Source organism: Antechinus flavipes, chromosome 3 (assembly GCF_016432865.1).
Source record: "Antechinus flavipes isolate AdamAnt ecotype Samford, QLD, Australia chromosome 3, AdamAnt_v2, whole genome shotgun sequence".
NCBI classification, from domain to species: domain Eukaryota; kingdom Metazoa; phylum Chordata; class Mammalia; order Dasyuromorphia; family Dasyuridae; genus Antechinus; species Antechinus flavipes.
Window position 1 is genome coordinate 306237427 of NC_067400.1, and position 22850 is coordinate 306260276.

General features: G+C 33.9%; 1 protein-coding gene and 1 long non-coding RNA gene across 2 annotated transcripts in view; one reads left to right on the forward strand and one right to left on the reverse strand.

Moving 5' to 3' along the window:
• LOC127554070 (uncharacterized) overlaps positions 1 to 12598 on the forward strand; it is a 43074-nt gene extending 30476 nt beyond the window's left edge. Inside the window, exon 3 of the long non-coding RNA XR_007951887.1 lies at positions 12505 to 12598. This is a non-coding gene — a long non-coding RNA (uncharacterized LOC127554070). The remainder of the gene's footprint in view (positions 1 to 12504) is intronic.
• Positions 1 to 22850, reverse strand: part of CFAP44 (cilia and flagella associated protein 44) — a 113135-nt gene that overhangs the window by 84853 nt on the left and 5432 nt on the right. The window contains exons 4-6 of the mRNA XM_051985300.1: positions 16753 to 16915; positions 11977 to 12079; positions 11160 to 11376 (exon numbers count right to left, since the gene is read on the reverse strand). Of these exons, the coding sequence (XP_051841260.1) occupies positions 11160 to 11376; positions 11977 to 12079; positions 16753 to 16915 (483 nt within the window). The remainder of the gene's footprint in view (positions 1 to 11159; positions 11377 to 11976; positions 12080 to 16752; positions 16916 to 22850) is intronic.

Below are 22850 nucleotides of genomic sequence, written 5' to 3' on the forward strand. Positions count from 1 at the left end.
CAGAAAATTGGCCCTACCTCTAACCAAATCCTGTGAGATAGGACACCAATTCTATTAACTATATCCTGAACTTTCCACCATCCTAGAGCCATACTTCAATTTCTCAATTTGGGATACTGGTACAAATTTCACATATGATTCTATACATCACTATATATCCCTTCAAATTCAAGTTCACAATGAAATTTTGGCAAATAACATTGAAGCTTTTATAAAAACTGATCAATCTCAAAGGAAACTCATTTCACAGATATAGGGAGAATATAGATAGTTCCAGAAAAAACACACAGGTACTGGATACTGTCCAATCAGAATTATTCCCTTGCTATGATAAATGTGTGTGTCTAGGTGTGTATACACATGTATATGTGTATTCACATACATTTATGTATGTGTATATATCTTTTTTTAAAACCTTTCCTAGTATAAAAGAATCCTATTGCTTACAGGGCAACATGGTAGCAATAGATTAGATAAACTTGAGTCTTCTTTCACCAATATTATCTGAAATTTAGTCATTGTAAGGAAAGAGCTTTAGGTCATGAGTTTTGTGCATTGGAAATAATTGCAATTTGAAAAGAGAGGAACTAGTAGATTTAGCGATATGGAAAATGTCAAATGTGGTTGTATTCACCAGCCAGTTCCCTATTATACTATCATATTTGGTCACTTTTTTAGTTGTTTTTTTTTTAATATATGCATATATATTTAAGAATTTGACAAATATCAATAAACATGACATCATCATATATAAATGTAGGATCTCTTTGGTCAAGGATTTGGAATGAATAAAAATGATGATAGTGAATCAGTGGTCTGTAAAAATTAGATCAGCAGTTCTAAGTGTGATCTGCTGACACCAAGGATCCCCAAAACCTTTGATAGGGTCTGAGAGGTCAAGATTATTTTCATAACAAGACTAACATGTTATTTGCCTATTAAAATACTTCTTTGTTTTCCAACTACATATCTGTGTGGAGGTGGGTTGTCTTCATTTATTTCAACCCAAACATAATATCACATGAATATAGAAAGAGATATAAGAATCTAGCTGTCTTCTACTAGGATAACTATTTATAAAGAAATTTATCAAAAAAAGAAAAGAAAAACATTGCCACTACTCCAATAATTTTTTTTGTTTTGTTTTGGTGCTTTTTGGTGTTTTAAGCCGTATAACTCTGGTATGGCAATAATGATTTTATATATATATATGTATTTGTTTTGGAAAAATAGTTGTTTTTCATTAGAATGTTATTTATGTGTAAAGAGAATATTATTATTTTAATGAATTAATACAAATATTTTAATTTTATCTTTTTATTTCTAATATGGAAAATATCAATAAATAAACAAAGTAAAGGCTCTTTCGGATCTTCAATAATTTTAAAGGATGTAGCGAAGTTCTGAAATAAAAAATTTTTAGGATTACTGCTCTAGATCAAAGGTTCTTAATCTGGAGATCCACAAATTTTTAAAAATATCTTGACAACTATTTCAAGATAATTGGTTTCCTTCATAATACAAATTTGTATTTTTTTTATGCCTTTAAAATACTATTCTGATCATTCTGACACTTCCCTAAAGTGTCAAAGGCATCTACAATACAAAAAAAGGAGTTAAGAAATCAGGTTCTAGAGTGTTTTCAGACATCAAATATGGTCTTAATGAGTAACATCATCCAAATAATGCCATTCACTTTTACTGAGTTTCTGAAGACACATATGTGAAAAAATAAAAAACATAAAATTATAGCAATGGAACAGAAACAGCTTTTGACAAAACTCTCATTTACGTTTTTTTTTTTTTTTAATGAAGATTAAAGAACACAGGAATAGATGCAGTTTTCCTCAATGTGGAAAGGCTAGGCCTGATATTTCCATCAGAGTTTGAATGAAATAATATACTTGTGACTATCTAATAAAAAGAGGTTTACTTAACTGTAACAGGAGAATATTCAGCAAGGCTATAACCTTGATTTAGCTGAGTGAAGCTCCTCTGATTTTATTTTAGCTATTCTGACCAATCAAGCTCAGGAGAAAAACTCTGGAATTCTTCCTGGCTTTTGTACTTAAGCCCCTGGAAATCTATGTCCACAGCCCAAGCTTTGGTCTCTTGAGTCAAATAAGTTAAGTCTTTAAGATAGTTTCAATACCTTTTAAGGGAAAATTAGTTTGGCCTATATGTTAAATATTGTTCTGACTACATAGAGTAAACTTTATCTATCTAATTAATAAAAAATGTATTTTAAAAGAAATATGACTAGTAACCTTAGTCAAAAATCATGATTATAAAAATTCAGAAATAAAAATTCAAAATGTAAGAAAGTAGTTATACATCTAAAATCAGGAGCTAATCTTTCAGAAGCTTTTCCATTAAGGGTGAAGTAAAATAAGGATGTCCATTGTCATGTTATTCTTTTTTATTTGATATAGTCTTGGAAATACTAATTGTTGTAATAAGATAACAGAAAAAACTGAGGGAATAAGCATAGTCAAAGAAGAATTTATTGATATTCTACTAGAGAACTCTAAAGATTCAACTAACAATCAGTTGTAACAATAATCAGAAAAATAACATGATGTAAAATAGACTCACAAAAATTTCAGTCTTTCTATATATTATTTACACAATCCAATATTAGATAGAAAAAAATTCCATTCAAAAAATGATAAAACATCTAAAATATCTGCAATAAACCAACTAAGACATACTCAAAGTTTATATAAATATAAATACAAAACACTTTATAGAAATAAAGGAAAATTTGAATCATTGGAAAGCTATTAATTGCTAATGGATGGATTGTGCCAATATAATAAAACTGATGGCAGTATTTAAATTTATTTACATAGCATCACAGAAATCAAACTAACAAATGGTTATATTATAGAAATATATAAAATAATAATAAAATTAATCTCTAGAAATAAAAAAATTAAGAATCCCAATGCCTAGTACTATCAGATATCAAAGTATCCTATGAAACAGTACTTACCAATGCTATCCAGTATTGATTAAATAATAGAAAAGTCAATCAACTGAATAGAGTAGGTAAGACCTAGCAGTAATAAAAAACAGCAACACAATGTTCACTAAACCAAAAAAACCAATTAATGGATAAGAACTCTTTATTTGATCAAAACTGCAAAGAAAACTAGAAAATGGTCTGGAAGAATTTTTCTATAAACCAGCCTCTTTCACCATAAATACCATAATAAGTTTTAAATGGATTTTCTTGTTCACTTATTTCAACCATGTCTAATTCTGTGTGACATGAATTGGGGTTTTCTTGGCAAAAATACTTAAATGGTTTGCCATTTTCTTCTCCAGTTCATTTTACAGATGAGAAAACTGAGGCAAATATAATAACGTGACTTGCCTAGGGTCACATAGCTAGTGACTGTCTTGAATCTGGATTTGAATTCAGGTTTTCCTGAATCCTGATTCAACATTTTATCCGCTGTCACCTAGCTGTCCCTTCCAAATGTATAATAACTTAATTTTAAAAGGTCATTTTTTTTTTTAATTAGAGGAAAGAGAAACTTTGTTTAAGTATTGCCAGGAGGGGAATTCTTGACTAAACAAGAATTTCAAGTGATCACTGCAATAAAATGGAAAATTACTATTACATTTAATTAAAAAACCTTAGAACAAGCAAACCTATGCAGCTAGAATTAGAGGAGAAGCAATTAACTGGGGGAAATATAGAAAATTTCTCTAATAAAGGTCTGGTATTGAAGATATATAAGAAATTGGCATAATTTTAAAAGAAAAAAAAGCAGTTTTTCAATTCTCAAAGGACAGGAATACTCCAAAAATTGCTAAGAGAAATGAAAAATAAAACATCTCAGATTTCATGTTACATACTTATCACATAGACAATAATGAAAGAAAAATTGTTGCTAGAGGGAATATGAAAGAACAGGAACACTGTTATACTACAGTAAAAATGTGAATTGATTTGAATTCATTCTGGAAAACTTGGAATTTGGAACTGAAAAAAATACCACTAAACTATACAAAGTCTTTGAACTAATTGATACTATTGCTAGTCATGCACAGTCACAGGTTCAAAGACTGAGGAAAATAAACAACTGGGGAATGGCTGAATAAATTATGCTATATGAGTACAATAGAATATGATGGTACTGTAAGAAATGATGAAGGGGATGGTAAAACATTCATCTGTGAAGAATGGTATGAACTGATGCAAAATGAAGTGAGCAGAAACAGGAGAACATTTATATAATAATAAAAATAATGTAAAGACAAACAACTTTGAATAATTTAAAAACTCTATCAACACAATGACCAACCATAATTCCAGAGGACTGATGATGAAGCATACTTACCCCTTCCACTAAAAGTCATAGACTTAAAGTGCATATGTACATATTGAAACCTAATTTTTTTTAATATAGCCAATGTAGGAAATTGTTTTGTTTGATTATACATATTTGTATTGGGGTTTGTTTTTCTTACTTTTTAAACAGGGTTTGGTAGATGGGAGGGAGAGAATGTGAGCCTAAAAATAAAATAAAATAAAATTGAAATTTTAAAAAAAGACTGAGGAGAATGACCTATATGTACAAAAGTATTTATAGTAAAGCTTTTTTTTATTGTAATTATAATTTATTGTAAATTGTAATAATTTAGGCTCCCATTGATTGAGGAATAGTTGTGGTATATGAATGTAATGGAATATTATTACACCATAAAAAATAAGAAATACAACAAATTTGGAAAAACATAGGAAAATTTTATGAACTGAGAAACAGTAAAAGAAGCAAAAGAATTTACACAATGATTACTATAATGTAAAGGAAAACAACCTTGAAAGATTATAGAACTCTGATCAATGCAGTAAACATCATGACTTCAGAAACTGGTGATGACCTCTTGGCAGAAAGATGATGGACTAGAAGTACAAAATGAGACATTTTCAGACAAGATCAACGTGTTGAATTATTTTGCTTGACTATACGTTTTTGTTATGAGGGAAGATTTCTATTTGGGGAGAAGAGTTAGTGTACAGTGGTAAAGATACAAAAGAAAAATAACATTAATTATGTATTTAAAAATAAATTAAAAGAATAAAAGGAAACTCATAAGGGGACAGAATGAGGACAGTTTTGTTACTATTGTGCAAAATTTGATATACATTTTGAAAAGCAAGCTATACTATAATAATTCAGTGTCACACTCAATTTTTTTCTTCATATACTGTAACGTCCATCTTTGTTAATAATCACGTTAAAAAATATTTTTGAAAACAGTCCAATCTTGAGTCCTTTTTCTGTTTGAATACTACTTATTTCAAACACCCTTCCCATTCCCCACCCCCACCTCCATAATTCACCAAAAGGCTATTTTAGCTTGTTGTTATTTACTAAAGAAGAGAATACATTTTAATATAGCTGCTTCCCTTCTTCAGTCCCTTTATTTCTGTCTTTCACTTAAAATGATAGGAAAGGCAAGCCAGAAAACTTTAGTTTGGATAGTAAAGTTTTAGTGAAAATGGTCATCAATAAAGTCTTTTACTTTCTCCTTCTATGCTGTGACATGTTTCTACATGAGCAAGATAAGGTTTTTCTTGGCAAAGGAAAATTGAGCAGATTTTTCAGTGTTTTTATAATTATATATATTTTCATTACCAATAGCAATAGTGTCATGACATTCATACTTTTTAATACCTGTTTGCCATATGAAGTAGTGGAAATAATACCTTTAAGGAAGTTGGGAAGACTGATTGCCCCAGGCCAACTACAAACTGAGGAAGTTGATATTGAAGGCAGAATATTCCTGAAAGCACTGAAAGATCATTTTATAAGGAATCTCAGGAAGAGGAAAATACTCCCCAAAATGGGGAAAATATATATAAAGATACTATTTCTATCAAAAAGATGATTGAGAGAACATCAGCAAACAACAATCCCTATCCTTTCTTTTTGATGTCAATAAAATCACTGAGAATTGATCTACACATTCTTCAAATGGTGTCCTTAATGAAAATATAAGATGAAAATGGCAAGACTTTTACACATTATTGTATGAGGCAGATTTACATCTTCACAGTTATATATTCACTAGAGACTATAAAACTCAACTTTTTATTATTTGTTGATTACAAAAAAGAGCTTGACTTTAGAACCAAAAGTTTAAAACGCTCTCCTCTAAAAAAAAAAAATTAAGATCACATATAAATTAAGACCATAAAAGATTACTAGATAAATGCAAGATTGAGACAACTGTTCAATGACAATCTGATTTTTGTCACTACTAGTCAATTCTGTTGTTTAAATAGCCTTCATATTTATTTCTGTAATTTTCTCCTGAATGTCATGAGGCTGATGTCAATTTTCAAATATGGGGTTCATTTCTGCTAACTTAATTTCTCAGTACTTTGCTTTTGTCTGTATTCCCTTCTGCTGTTCAGTCTTTTCATCTTCTTGCTTCATGCTTCTGCTCTCCTGCTGAGTAGACAAATTTGAGTGAGGGCTTTCTAGCTGTAGAGTGAATTTTTAAAGACCAAACAACTGCTGCCATCTATATCACTTTCCAAATGGCACAGGCTGACAATTTTTGTAAAAGCAGGTGCTATGAGGAGTTTTATTGCCCTCTCCCCCCTCTATCCTTAGTATTTCCTCAAAATAAAAGGCTTCCTCTCTCCACACTCTACTATTTCTCTGGAATTTTCCACAATCATTCCATGATATTCAAAAAATTGGGAAGAAGTGATTTTCTTTTTCAAAAATTACATGTTTGGAATTTCTCAGGAAGAGAAAAACACCCTTCCCCCAAATAGAAAAATATATAGAGAGTTAACATTTCTATCACAAAGGTAATTGAGAGGACAGTCGCTTCCTTTTGGTATATCCCTGTATTGCTCTGTCAAATGTATGTATGTATGTCAAATGCACAAGTAATTAATTACAGAATGCATATCTATTTCTATAGTATTTCCAGCAAAATTCAGAGTATAAATTATACAGATTAGAAGATTTACAGGTATCTAGTTTCCATTTATTCAATAAAATTAGTTACTAATTTAGATTTTAAAAACCAAAAGAATTCCTTTCCATCATCCACTGCTTAATCATTCTTCCAACTTCCTGTTTTGATTTTTTTTCCCTCAATGCCTTGCATTCTTCTCACTCACTCATTTTATTTCCATCTTCCAAGACTGAGTCATTAACTCCATTTCTTAGTCCCTGCAGAATCAAGATCTATTTCTGCTGGGGCTCTCAATCTGATCTTTTGATTTCAAGTATAAACTGAATTCCACAAAGCCTCTTGAAGCTTCTGTATTCAGTTGGTATCCATTAAATGATAAAAACTGGAAATGGAAAGGAACTTTAGCATTTAGATAATTCAGCTCCAAAAAGATTAAGTGGATTGCTCAAAGTCCCACAGGTAATAAATGGCAGAGTTGAGATCTGAACTCAAATCTTCTGATGCAAATTCCAAATTTTCACTGTTACCTATTTGCCTTTCTACATTCAATCCACAGAAATTTCTTAGGTAGATTTTTCTTTATTCTGGGCTTATAATAGTAGCCTTGGTCTGACCCTTCAATCTTCTTGATATTTTTGGTTCCTGCTAACTTTTCTTCTTTTTTCCCCTAGTGACTTGATTTCCCCAGCCTCTTTAACTTCAAACAAATCTTCAAGAATATGATATTCTTTCTGTTCTTCTAGAAGTTTTCATTTCCTTTATCTTTTTCTTAGCTCTTAGGGTTAATTATAAATATGGTCATCTCTCCCTTATTCTTAAAAAGCCTTATTTATTCTTCACTATGTAGTCTTCCATTCAGTGACTCTGGTCCCCTGGCCATTCCGGGAGAAACTCCTGAACAAGACACTCTTGTTAGTTCCAGGCATTTTCTCTGGCTTTCCCTCATGTTTGTAATGTCCTCCTTTCCCATCTCTGCCTTTCCTAGTTTCAAATTCCAACTAACATCCCATCTTCGCAACCTCTCTCAATTCTAGTCCTCTCTTTTGTTTCCTATTTATTTTGCTGATAGCTTTGTATATATTAATTTGTTTTCATCCCCAATTAGATTGTGAGATTTTTTTTAAATTTTATTTTATTTGAAAAAAGAGAGTAAGAAAAAAGAAAAACAGAAAACAAATACAAAACAAAATAAAGCAAAACAAAAGAGAACATTATCATGTGCCCAGCAGAACATCAGGGAGGATTCAAAATATATAACAAATTAGCAGATCAAGAAAGAATATATCTATTAGTAGAAGAAATTATATTCATGAATGTCCTTTTTTTACTTCCTTGTAAATTATTCTTCAGTTCTCTGTTGTGCACCTAACTTACTTTATTCTTTTTTCCCCTTTCATTCCCCCCACTACCTCCAAGCAAGCTAGAGTTAAGAAAAGATATATTTATGTATACATATGTAGATATATATACATACACATACTTACACACAACCCCCACACATACATGCATACACACACATCTTTCCTATCCCTGCTGCTTCTTTGATTCTGCTCCATAACTTGCCTTGCTATTTCTTAATCTCCCCCACCCAAGGATTCTTTCCTTGTCTTCTTCCTTCACCCTTTGCTTCCCCATCCACCCATCTCTTCCCCCATTATTTCTGTATAGATTTTGGAAAATACTATCCATACCCGTCATGGTATATATGTCATGTTGCCTATTGAACCCATAACTGATGTGAGTGGGTTTTCAGAACAGGAGCCTTCCTCTTCCCCTCTAATGCCTCTGTGTCTATTCTTCCTCTGCACCTCATTTATATAACATGATTACTATTTTTACTTTAACTGCCAATCTTTTTTGAGTTACCCTATTGTAATTATGAATCTTAAACATACACTATATATACATATATAAAATATGTATATATGTATAATTGGTCCATGTTTAAACAGTTTATCCAAGTTAAATTCCTTAAAACTGCTCTTTCATATTGGTGCATATATTAAATTTTTCATTAAGTTCAGTTTCATTGATAGAAAGTCCTGAAAATCTACAAGTTCGCTAAATGTCCATTTTTTCTCATTCAAAATTATGGAAGCTTCCCTTCAGCTCTTCCCTCTGACCAGGAATCCCAAACCAAGAGGACATCCTCCTGCAAGTGCCGATAGCCAGCAATGCCCTTACCCCACTGCCTCTGCATTCACCAGGAATTTGTTCCTTCTTCCCCGGGGCCTTGTCTCAGCAAGGCCTGATATTCCCAATCAGTCCAGGTTCACTCTTTCTGGGGTTCTGACTCCACAAACAGTCCAGGAGATAAAAGTCTCTGTGGTTCCTGTTGAGGCTTAAGACATACCCACCTAGCCCCAAGGGTCCCCACTAGGTATTTCTGCTGAGCTAGCGCAAAAGTATTTGCATTTCAGACAGGTTAAGCCCCTCCCACCCCAGCCCGGCGTCTTTCTTCAGAACTTCTTGGGTTGTATCAGGAGAACCCCTGTTCTACCCCAAGTCTTCTCAAATCCCCTCCCTTCTCCCCCCCATGTTTGCACTGAGGCTCAAATATGTTCTGTTTATAGGGAAAATCTGGAGAGCTTGAAATTACTAATCTGCTCCATCATCTTCCCAGAATCCTCCCTTCTGTGAGTTCTTTAAAGGCAAGGACTGTCTATTGCCTATTTTTACATTCTTAGCATTTAGCACAGTCCCTGGCATACAGTAGGTGCTTAATAAATGTTTATTGACTGCTGACCACCCTCTCCTCCAGGATACTTACTGTTCTTTGTGTTTTTGTGGCATTGATAGATCCTGGTTTTCCCATTTTTCTGACCTTTTCTTTCCTGAATACTAAAAAAGTGTCCAAAACTCTACCCTTTTCTCTTTTCTCTCTGGCCTCTCACTAGGAAAGCTCACCAACCACCATGGGCTGGGTTCAATGATCATCTCTTTGTAGATGACCTACCTCTCTTGCCTAAGTCTTTCTCCTGAGCCCAGGATTCACACTCTACCACTGCACATTTCTAACTAAATATCCATCAGTACCTCAAATGCAATATGTTGAAAATAGAACTCATCTAACAAAACTCAATTTTACCCCTTTCTCAAACATCCCTTTTCTGAACTTCCTTATTGTAGTTATAGATTCCTTCCAGGCCTTCATCTTTGATTCCTCAATCTCATCTCGCATATCAACTCAGTTGACAAAATGTTGTCACTTTTGACACTGAATGTCTTGCATTTATTCTACTTGCTGGACAGCACACTTCATCATCTTTCATCTAGACTATGAAGACAACTTCCTATTTGACGTCCCTACCTCAAACCTCTTCCCTCTCCAACCCATCCTCTATACTGATTTCTCCTAAAAAAGTATATTTTCCTAAAGAACAGATATAATTACATCACCTCCCTATCTTCACTCAGAAAATTCCTATTTCTCCTGTTGCCTCTAGAATTATAAAGAAGTTCCTTTATTTGGCATTTAAGTCTTTTCACAAACTAGTCCCTTCTTTACTTTCCAGGTTCCTTACACATTCTTCTCACTATATATTCTGCAGAACCGCTTTACTAAACAAACTATTTCCCATACATAATTGTTTAAGTGACTTTGCAATAGCTGATTGTCTGTGCCTGGAATATATTCCCTCTTCCCCATTACCTCCCATAATTCCTGGTTTCCTTCAAGCCTCTGCTCAAGCATTGTTTTCTCTATGTCACCTTCCTTGATCCCCCAACTGCTAGCATGCCCTCTCCCAACATGACCTTGTATTTATTGAGCATATATTCTACACACACACACACACACACACACACACACACACACACAACACACACATACACATATATACGTAGGTATATGTTGTGTACTCTATTATGAGGCAAGCTACTTGAGGTTTGGGATTATTTATATCACTTTTGTATCTCTAGTGCTTAGCATAGTGCATGGCTCACAGACATTTAATAAATGTAATCAATAAACATCTTAGATGGTAAAGACTTCCTTGGAAGATAAAGAGCTGATTAGATGACTTCTTGCCATGACATTCTAAGACTAATTTTAAAAGTCATGTTGCCTGTTAGCAGAAAAAATAAGACATTTTAAAATAACCCAAAGATTAACTGGAAAAATAAATCCCAGTTCGATGAAGTTTTCACAAGGTATCCCTAACTGGTCTTCCCGGAGAGCTAGATGTATCGTGCACTTAACCTACTTGATATGACCTGATCCTGCTGTAGTAAGTTGTTCTTCATTTTCAGGGTTGAAGGTGACCTTAAAAACATCCTGGGAAAATGCTTTTGTCCTCAGCATTGGCTGTTCATCTTTCCAGTTCCACACTGTTATTGTATAATCAGGAGAGCCACCCACAGTAGCCAGCAACAATCCAGTAAAATTAAAACTTGCAAATGCATAGGCTTCCTCAGTCCCCCCTGGAAGAATGAATAGTAATTAGGAAAAAAAATCTCAAATATTTTTATACTATATCACCAGGAAAATTATTTGTATTTATGCCATTTTTAATCAGGATCTCCCTAATGACCATATTAATCATATTTCTTGATTATTGATATTAGAGAAGAGGGACTAGCATTTATTCATTACTTACTATATGCCAGATATCTTATGCACTTTACAAATATTATCTCTTTTGAAAGAGAAAGAGGAAAAATGCCAAGTATTATCCAGAATTACATATAATCTGAATCATTGTCTGTGGCTTTGGAAAGCATTACAGGATTCACTTTTACTAGAAGAGTACTGTGTTTTATTTGGAAAAACATAGATTTTTGGTTGCATTCACTGAACTAATATATCAGCTTATACAGAAGAGGAACAAGGTAACAGAGACATAGAAAGTAGGACTAAAACTTTTCTGTAGATATATTTCAAAGTCAAATTACAGAATTCTGGACATCCTGTGTTGGGAATGAAAGGCAATATATTTAAGAGCAAAATATTAAATTTCCTGCTATATTCTGTAACCTTTAATATTTAGATCAGGGTTCTGCCTAAAGTTCCACTGAACTTACCCCGGAGAATTCTGTAGGGCCTCAGGAGAGGATAATCATAGATGATAACATTTGGATAGGTTCCTTTCTCAGCTACTAAAAAGTATGTTTTGTCTGGGTGGACCTGTAAAAAAAAATTCATTAATCCACCAGAATCAGATTCTTCTATATGCAATTGTCATTTTAATACATTAGTAATTCCACTCAATTCAAGGTATAATTATAGGATCATGCACAAAAATAGGCATTTCATAAATATTTGTTAGCAATAATGAACATATTGATTTTAAAGTTATATTAGCTTGGGATTTTATCTTAGACATATAGCCAGCCATGCTGACATATGTACTTTTATGCAAATAGATGTGAGTAGTTAGTGGTTTAACTAAATACTATATAACATTGGAGTATAAACTGACCCAATATCTAGGTCAAGTTAAATTTTTCTATGTAAAAATATAGGTTTCAATATATGTTGTCTAAGGGGTTGGTCCCTTTAAATATTCTTCTTTACCAAAACACCACTTCTGACAAATTTTCCTTTTCCAGACAAATGCAAACAAGCTGAATGAAGAAGACACGGCTAATGTTCAACTGGATATAAAACAAAGCAACAAAGCTAATGCTAATAAATATTAGCATAAAAATTGTAGGTTTCTTCAGAAACTTTACAGAAAAAAAAAATACATTTGTAGCAATGGGAATACCATCTTCTTGTCCAGAATGAGCACCTAGAAACTTAAGGTTCTTCTATGCCCAAGGGGCAATCAAATTGCATATTCTCTGATCCAACAATAACACTACTAAGTCTGTATCACCAAGAGATCAAAAAGAAAAAAGGGAAAAAGACCTACATGTACAAAAACATTTATAGCAGTTCTTTTTCTTTTGACAAAGAATTGGAAATTGAAGAAATGCCCATTAGTTGAAGAATGGTTAAACAAGCTGTGGTATATGAATATATACTATATATGTATATATATTTATGTAAGAAATGATGAGCAGGTGAATTTCAGAAAAACCTGTAAAGACTTACATGGAGTTATGCAAAGTGATTTTAAATGAGCAAAACTAGGAGAATGTTGTACAACGTAACAACAACGTTGTGTGATGATCACCTATGAATAATTTAGCTCTTCTCAGCAAACCATGATCTAAGAAAATTCCAAAGGACTCACAATAGAAAATGCTATCTACATAGAAAGAAAGAACTGGGAGAGTCTAAATGCATATCAAAGCTATTTATACTTTTATTTTTATCTTGAATTTTTTTCCTTTGGTCCTGTTTCTTCTTTCATAACATGACTAATATGGAAATATGTTTCACATGATTGCACACATATAACCTATATCAAATTGCTTACCATTTTAGGGAAGGAGAAAGAAAATTTTGAACTCAAAATTTATTTAAATGAATGTCTTAAAAATTATTTTACATGTAATTGGAAAAAATAAAATATTATTTAAGACATCTTGGGTTCAAAGTACCATAGGAGTTGCTATCTATCCCCAAATCATAACTTGCAAGGCTTCATGATGTTTTTGCATTTCTCTAACCTTCCACAAACACAAGTTGTTCAAAGCAAAAGCATTTACTGAAATAACACATCAAGACAAGTATCAATAAAACATTCTTCCTATAAACCTGTGACACACACTATTATAAACATATATTCTATCATTTGGAAGAGTGAGCATGAATAGAGAACACACATGAGGGGCCTATCCACAATGAACATGTAAAACCAGATCATCTGTGTAGAACCATGGAATACTGCACAATATCATTACAATATCACAAATGAAAAAAATCAGGAAAAGATAATCAAATTATGAGTAATTGAAAACCTTATGAAACTATAAGAAAACAAATAATAAAATATTTAGCTCTTATGACAGAGCACACACTTTAGTAAAAGTTGTTTTATCACAATGGAAAGGGAAGTAAAATAACTACCGTGAAAAGATAAATCATCAATAGATCTTTTTAATTTAATATCTGAAAAGAAAAAGGTTCTACTCACTTCTCATGGAAGCACTCTCTCCCACTGATTGCACTTTGCCATCTCTGTTGAGCTATGTACTGTTGATATCACCTGCTGAATTCCTTTTTCTGATAAACCATGATGTTCTGATTCTGTATGATGCTATATTGCTATAGACATTTACAAATTTTCTACTGAACGAATTGCCATTTATAAGTTCTCTACTAGGTTTTTTCTGTCATCTTCTGGTTCTCTGCTGAATTGTACCTATCATCTGTTAGTTCACAGATAAATTGTAACTATTTATAACTTGTAACACAGATGAATTATAGATGAGTGTTTACAACTCACTTGTGAGTACAATCCAGACTGCAGAGGTCCTCAAACTACCGCCCATGGGCCAGATGCAGCAGCTGAGGATGTTTATCCCCCTCACTCAGGGCTATGAAGTTTCTTTATTTAAAGGCCCACAAAACAAAAGTTTTTGTTTTTTAATTATAGTCCGGCTCTCCAATAGTCTGAGGGACAGTGAACTGGCCCCCTATTTAAAAAGTTTGAGGACCCCTGAGAGTATTAGGGCTATTTCAGTCCTATTGTGAGTCAGACTCACAGCTGTATCAAGCCAGTAAAAGTTAAAATAGTTGCTCCACTGATACAGTTCTCTCAGGCCTGTTCAATATTCTTTCACTCTCTCCTTTTCCTCTCCCCTCTCTGAGATTGTAAGTGATCTGATAGATATTAATCATGTGGAATCATTAAAAAACATTTCTATATTGACTATTTTGTGAGAGGTCTGTATTCAAACCCCACAGTTCTATACTACAATTTGTTCAACCATTCCCCAATTTATGGTTATTTCTTCAAACTACAATTATTTGCCACCACAAAGAGAGCCGATAAAAATTGTTTTGTACTAATAGGTTCTTTCTCCTTTTTTTTAAAGTAAGAGATGTTTTTAGGATATAAACTTAGTAGTAGTATTGCTGAATCAAAGTAGAAATTGCTGTGCTGTGCACAGTTTTATAACCCATTAGGGATAGTTCCAAATTGCTCCCTAGAATGACTGGATCAATTTGTAACTTCACAGTGATACATCAGTGTTTTCCATATCCTCTTCAATATTTGTCATTTTCCTTTTCTGTCAGATTAGTCAATCTGATAGGTGTAAAATGGTACCTTAGACTACAGATCCCTTGGATTTCTTCTTATGAAAATTACCTATTCATATCTTTTGACCATTTATCAACTGAATGGGTCAATTTTCTGACATGGCACTGATACATTAAATAGGTTTCATAGGCATAGAACAGTGAAATCAGCACAATGACTCTATAGGTCTTCAACCTGGTATGCAACCCAATACTTCTTTTCTCCAACACTTTCTTTAGGGACTTTCCAAATGCTTAGCTAGCTTTGGAAATTCAAACAACAACCTCATCTTCTAAGTGGACATTCCTGGAAATTATATTATTAAGGTAAGTTAAAACTTATCCAAAGCATTCAAAGTTTTTCCATTTACTGTGAACAATGGTTCTGTGTATGGATGGTGCTATGCTGGCTGGTGCAGGACCTCTGTTTTCTTAATGTTGATTTTCAGATCAAAATTAGCACAAGTGGCAGAGAATCAGCCCATACTCTATTGCATCTTATCATCAGAAGCTTCACTGAATGTGCAATTATCTGTGAACAAAAAGTCTCACACCAACCCTCTACTTTGGTAGCATGACAGCATCCTTCACTTAGCATCCATGCAAACATGCCATCATGAAATTGGTGTACAATACTGATGAGCACAGAAAAATTACATAGACACAGAAAAGTGTAAATCTATTATGTGCAACTTGCTATTTCTAATAAATATATGATAAAGTTATATATTTTTCCTTCTTTCCTGCCTCCAAAATGACTATATATTGTCAGTGACTACACAAATATATAAATGTGTGTATACACATATATGTATCTATACTTTCACATAATACATATACACATATAGATATATATCTCATTGTATATATATATATATATTTCCTTCTCTGGATACAGATAACATCTTTCCTATGTCCTTTGTAGTTAATTTGGGTATTTATAAGAGTCCAAATGACTTACTCACTCAAAGTTGTAAATAATATTTCTGTTCCTGGACACAACATTCTCTCGGTTCTGCTTATTTTACTCTTCATTATTTTATGCAAGTTTTTCTAAAATCAACCTGCTCATCATTTCTTATAGCACAATATATCACAATCATATCCCACAATTTGTTCAAACTTGTTTGCCACTGTTCTTTTTCCCTCCCTTCCATCCTCCTCCCTCTCTTCTTCCTTCTTTCTCTCTCTTTCTTTTCCTTTCTCCCTCACTTCAACCCCCTCCTTGCTGTCAAGAATTTTGCACAGTTCCTGACATAGAATAAAAGCTTAATAATAGCATAATGCCTGATGCATAATTATTGTTCAATCATTTTTCACTCAGTTCTGACTCATGACCCCATTTGAGATTTTCTTGGCAAAGATACTGGAGCGGTTTGCCATTTTCCCCCTCTAGTTCACTTTACAATAAGGCAAACAGGGTAAGTGACTTGCCCAGGATCACAGAGCTAGTAATTGTCTGAGGTCAGATTTGAACTCAGGAAGATGAGTGTTCCTGACTCCAGACTCAACACTGTTTAACATACCACTTCGCTGCCCAGTAGTGGGAGCTTAATAAATGTTTCTTGATTGGATTTGAATTATAGGAGACAATAGCAGTTGTTTAAAGGATTCAAATAATTATGAATATCCTTCCACCCCCAAAAAGTTATGAAAAACTATACCGCAACAGCACCAATTCCTCTACCACTGGAGCTCCGGAGGTAATTCTGCTCATAGTTTCTTAAATCCAAGAAGACTAACTGGTTGCCAGCTACAAAAACGAGAGTTTGACTGTCCAGAAGATGCAGATTGGATCGTCTGGTGGAATCATAACCAAAGGAATGTCTAAAGCAAAACTGTCAAGGAAAATACAAGTGCCAAGGTAGGCAAGCCACCCTTCTAATAAATAGGTTAACAAGACAAATTGATAAATTATTCCCTTTGCTAAATAAAAATAAAACAGCCTGGTTGATCTTTGCTTTAACATTCAGGTTTTATTTAATGATGCTAAGAAAATACTTTTTGGTTTGTTTTGTTTCTAGGTAGAAAAAAATCTTACTGATACTTTTTCATCTTTTTTTTTTTTATTTCCCCAAGTCATCTTGAATTCACCTTTAAAAAAAACAACTTCAATTTTTTAATCATTAATTAGTCTCTTCAGATAATAAATGGGTAAATTTTCCTTTCTTTCTCTAAAACTGTGTCAGCTTCTATAATGTGGAAGAAATCATAGTAGTAAAAAAATTATAATATGTCAAAATGCTGTTCTTTCTACAACTATCCCTAAAAGTTAAACCAGACTTGCCCAGTGGCATCATTAATTGCCTCACCAATTTCCCCTGAGGATATCATTGACCCTAACTCCATTCAAGACTTACTTACCATGTAACATCATTGCCTTCACCTCAGATGAGAATGGGCAGGCCATTTTTTCAATGAAGGAATTCCTCCCCTCACTAATAATGTCACCATTATCTACAAATGTTTCAAGTAAGACCTATTGTCTACATGCTTTGAAACGAATCCCCTTTATACTCTAAGGTTAGGAGAAAATTTTTTGAGCCTGCCTGCTTTCCAGTGTCCATCATTATATCCAGATAGAAGGAAGATTTGACCGCCAAAGCACTACTGCCTTTCCAAGTTTCCATTGTACCTCAGTGCTTTGTCAAATTTCAGCTTTGTCAAATTCTTCTTGGCTGACAACATGCCTCAAAAGGAATCTCCAAGACAAGAAGAATAAGTTGTGATCTTACCAGGCCAGGTGTCTTCTTTCAGTTTCTTTCCATCTTTTCAAGAAAATTTGCCATTAATTTGCACACTCACATCCCTTCCTGATTTATCACCTCCAGGGATAAAGAATTTTAATCAGTCTTTGCAAAACCCCATCTGAGCTCTGGTCCTTTAAATTGTTCAATAATTGGCCTCTCTCCCCACCCCTTCCTTTTGTCTGTCAAAAGAGCATTGAATTTGAGGGGAAAGTGTCTGACTGACTGAAAGGGAATTTAAGCCAGTCAATTTTCGAAGAATTAATGTAATGTTTTAATGAGTTCTGTTCCCTTCTTTCCTGTCTCCTTCTCTCCTCTCTTTCTGACTCTATGTCTCTCTGTCTCTCTGAACTCAACTTTTGTTTGGCAAAATCATTTTTAACTTTCAAAATTGCATGGTCAGAGGATCAAAGATTTATAGCCAGAAGGTGAATGTTAATAACTATCTTTGTATTTAGAAAAATAAAATACTATTTTTAAAAAAACTAGTAGTTCATGGTTCACATGTCACACTGTTCAATGATGAGCATGAAGGAACATATTAGCCATGGTACTATAGTTCAAATATTCCTGGTTCACCAAATAGATTGTTTACTTGTGGAAGGATCAAATCTTCAGAAGAAATGTTCATCATTGTGAGTTAGCTAAAATTACAAATGAGAGCTATTAACAGTCCTCTAGCTCTATTAAGTAATCCTAAAGGTAAAAATGTCACAGAGGCTATTCAGGCTTTATGGATCTATAGTAGCTTGGGGAAGAAACTATAAGCAGCTTTATGTGGGAGTGAATGAGGGCATGCAGCAACACATCTCAACCTCAAGCATACATTGGTAACCCTCTTGATTCTCAAATACTGTAGCTGAGCAACTGAAAAACTCTTGGTCTGTGGTTTATATAACTGTGAGGAGGTAGAATGGACATCAGGTAAAAATGCTTTCTCGTATTGAGTAGATAATGTTAACACTGAACTACTTTTACTCTGGTCTAATTAATAAATAGTCAGGGAGGGATAAAATTCCAATGAAGTTCATGGCCTCGGTCTAATAGTATGCTAGAGACAGCCTTCCCCTTTGAAACAGGAGTTGTCAATAAAAATCATCAAAACTAAGGTCATCCCATGACCAAACATGATTTATTTCATTATAATATACCCCAACTGGGTTCAGGAAATCCCAAAAGGAATTAAAAGATCCACCTGTCATCCCAGTTCTTTGAATCTGAGAAAAACATCCCAAGCAACACAAGAATTCCTACTCCAGTGTCTAGATATCCAAACCTTGTGATTCCAAAGTCTTTCTTGAAAGACGTAGGCAATTGGAGAAACCCATGTAGATTTTTAGGGCCCTAAAGAATTTTTATTTGACCATCTGGATAATATAAATAAAATCCTTTAGTAAAATTTTAATGGCTGTCCCTATATCTATGTAACATGTTCTCTTCTGGACAAAGTACAAAGCAGGGATTTGCCCAGATTCAGTTAAGGCAGTAGATTTACATACACCCTTATTCTCAACAGCGATACAAGATACAAGGTGAGGTAGATGTGACACAATATATAAACCATTTTGCCAAAATGGTGTAGATTAAATCCAGTCATCTCAAAGGTCTACCCCTTGAGATTGATAATGATGATGATAAGGAACAATGGACTTTACACACACAGAAAATTAAAACCTATCATAGAGTGTTGATTATAAAAGTATTTATTGTTGCACACATGTATTTGATGTCATGGTTCATATGGACATAATCAGAACTACAGCTGCCTATCAATCACCAACATGCTTAAAGGGAGGGAGGCAGCCAGTGCTGACCTCAAAGCAGGACTTTTTAGATGGTCATAGGCTGCAGCAGACATGGAGATTATATATAGAAGAGGAAGCATGATTCAAATAAGCCCATGTTAGTTCCAATAAACTGAACCTAAGACTAACCAGCACTGTAAATAGGAAGATTACAAACCAGCAGAGATGAAACCAACTTCTGTTTGGCAATCATACATGAAGGAGATTATGGGTCATTGAGGGCATTGGCAAAATATCTTTCTGCATTCAGATTTCCTGATTCAATAAGCAATTAATGGTCCAACAATTACTAATCAGGAGGTAAGTCAAAGGTGAAAATAATGTAGCCCTCAGAGTGTTCAGTGTGGTTCACCAGCAGCATATGATACTCAGTTTCTAGCTTCAAACATGTCATAAAGGATCAGCAAGAATCTATTTGCCTACACATTCAAAATCACAGAATCAATTTATTAATGATTGAATTTGAAGGGTTTGGGGCATAATTCCCACTAAATGCATCATTATCCACAAATTCCAAAAGGATTATATTAGGTAGCTACCCTAGAAAATGTTCTCCTGAATACAGACATGGCTGCTTCTCAGGTTGCTGAACCCTTTCATCCTCATGTAGTCCATTGTTACTTGGTGCTGGAGGTTAACAAGACATAAATATATCCTAAGAACTATGATTAGGTCACCTGGCTGGTCCGGGGTCATCCAACAAAAAGCATTCTTGGTCCTCAACAACATGATTGTTATAACTACAACATTTAATAGTAGCTATTCTTAAAATAATGTCACTGTGCAGATAATTCAGGAGTTCCAATGTTCTGTCACCTGCTCCCAGATTTGCTAAATTTATGAAATTCTCATTACCTCCCTCTATGTACCACCAGTTTGTCACAGTTATTTTCAAATATCAACCCAGTAAAAGTCCTGTAAGGTTACTCTGAATCATGAGACACTCACACTGAGTTGAGTAAAAATAGTGGCAGTGGAAGAATTAATCAATTTCACTTCTGTCTCCAGATCTGCAACATCTTTCATTATTCTGTTACTGATAGAAAGCAAGGTACTTATTCAGATAAAAATTACCATTTCCAACTGTATAAAATTTCAGACATATATTCTATTGGAGAGGGGGTGATTTCACATAAAAATTTTTTTTCAATGCAAGTTTTCACAAGCAGGACCTGAGAGTCCCATCTCAGAGTTGGTAGATTCTTTGGAGTTAAAGTGAACAAAAGCTACCAATACATGTTTGTTTGTTTGTTTGTTTTTTAAACAATAATCTCCTTTAGGGAATGAATCCCAAAGCAATCTAATTCTCTTACTCTTAATCATCTAATGTTACTTCTCTTCAGCAGCTTTCTTTAGAAATTTTGGGTGACCAACCTGACGTGCAGTTTTATTTCCAGGAAATAGCCTTTATTTTCTGGTTGGAGTATTTTCTGGCTTATTTATGACTTCTCTTAATGTATACTAGTTCTACTACCCTTGCTCCGACTGGCATCTATCATAGGACTCAACATATCAACAGCAACGTTTTTAAACTGCTGCTTTCATATGAAACTTTGCAATCTGTGTTATTCAGCCATATTACAGTTGTGTTTTCCTCTTTATGTCCCCATCTGGGGTCCTCGCAAAGATACTGGAGTGATTTCCTATTGCCTTCTCTAGCTCATTTTATAAATGATGAAACTAAGGCAGACAGATTTGTTATTTGCCCAAGATCATACCACTGTAAGTGTATCATGCCAGATTTGAAGTCAGAAAAATTCACCTTTCTAACTCCAGGCTCAGCACTTTAACCACTTTGTCACCTTGCTGCCCTTCAGTGCAATAATCTTCAGCAAAAAGAGTACTTGCTGCATTTGGTATAGGTTGGCAACATTGCCTAGATCTATAAAATATGTGCATATGGGACTAAAGAAATTTAAGTCTTTTTATTATTTACAAATGGAGATCTTGGATGTTCTCAACATCTTGGTTGAGGTCTATGAATGTCAACAGGGTTACCATTATATGCAGGGGTATATTGCTGGTTCCCTGGTACACATATACAAAGCATTTTATAGCCTGTTTTATAAGCCATTCTAGATCTCTAGAAATTGGCCTGTACTCTGTAACCTTCTCATTCTGAGAATTAAGTAACAGGATCTGAACAACTATCAATAGAATCATTCACAGCTTCAGCTAACTCACAGAGGTCAATATCTGAGGGTCTTCAGTAGTCTTGACTTTTCCACAAGTAAACAATTTGTTCTGAAGAGCCTACAGCACTTCCACCTATATATATAATACCATAGATAATTTGAGTCTCCATAGTCACCACCGAGTACCTGAAGACAAGGTATGTTGTTAAATTTCCTATCATCTATGTGCACTCTACCATAACTGCTTCTTATCTTTATTTAGAGCATAGGCAATATTCTTTTTGACTTGTTAGAATCTCCTGCTTCTGGTCCTTTTTTTTTTCTTCAAAGGTTTCCACTGTCTCAAGTAATGTTATCAATCTATCTGGTGGTTTGGGCAAGGCTCACTTTCTAAAATTGTTTTTGGGCTTGTAAGTACATTCTTCAAACCATGATGTTTAGGTCTGACTGCAGCTGGAGTAGTTTCTGTGATAGGACTAAAACAAAGATCTAGATATTTTCATCAACAGTTTCCCTGCCTTCATTATCTCTCCAGACTTGCGTCTCTAAATACCACTTCAGTTTGTTCATTGTCTATATTTAGTTCTTAAATCATTATTCCCACCCAAACCAAATCCTTGATTTTGGAGATTCTATTGCCCAACAGTTAACACAGTCCCAGTATAGCATGATAAAATGAAAAGAGATTTGCATATGGCATCAGGGGATCTGGATTCAAATTCTTGCTCTTCTCTCTCACACACCTATTTGACTTTAGCCAAATGATTAAAGCATGGGCCTAAGTTTTTTTCATATATAAATAAAAAGAAAAAGAAAAAAAGAAAGGGAAGGAAAGAAAGTAAAAAGGAAAGGGAAGGGAAAGTGGAAAAGAAGGAGACTTCTTTTTAATTGAGTTTCTATGTCTTGGCTTCATGTAAGTGCACAAAGTAAATTACTGAATTCCCTCTGAAGTGTAATCACTTCAGTTTAGAACAGTCAAATACTTTCAACTCAGATTCAGTTTACTTTTAAAAGACACAGAGAAGAGAGGAAAGGGAAAGGCTGAATAGAGACCAATTTGATTAGAGGAATGGGA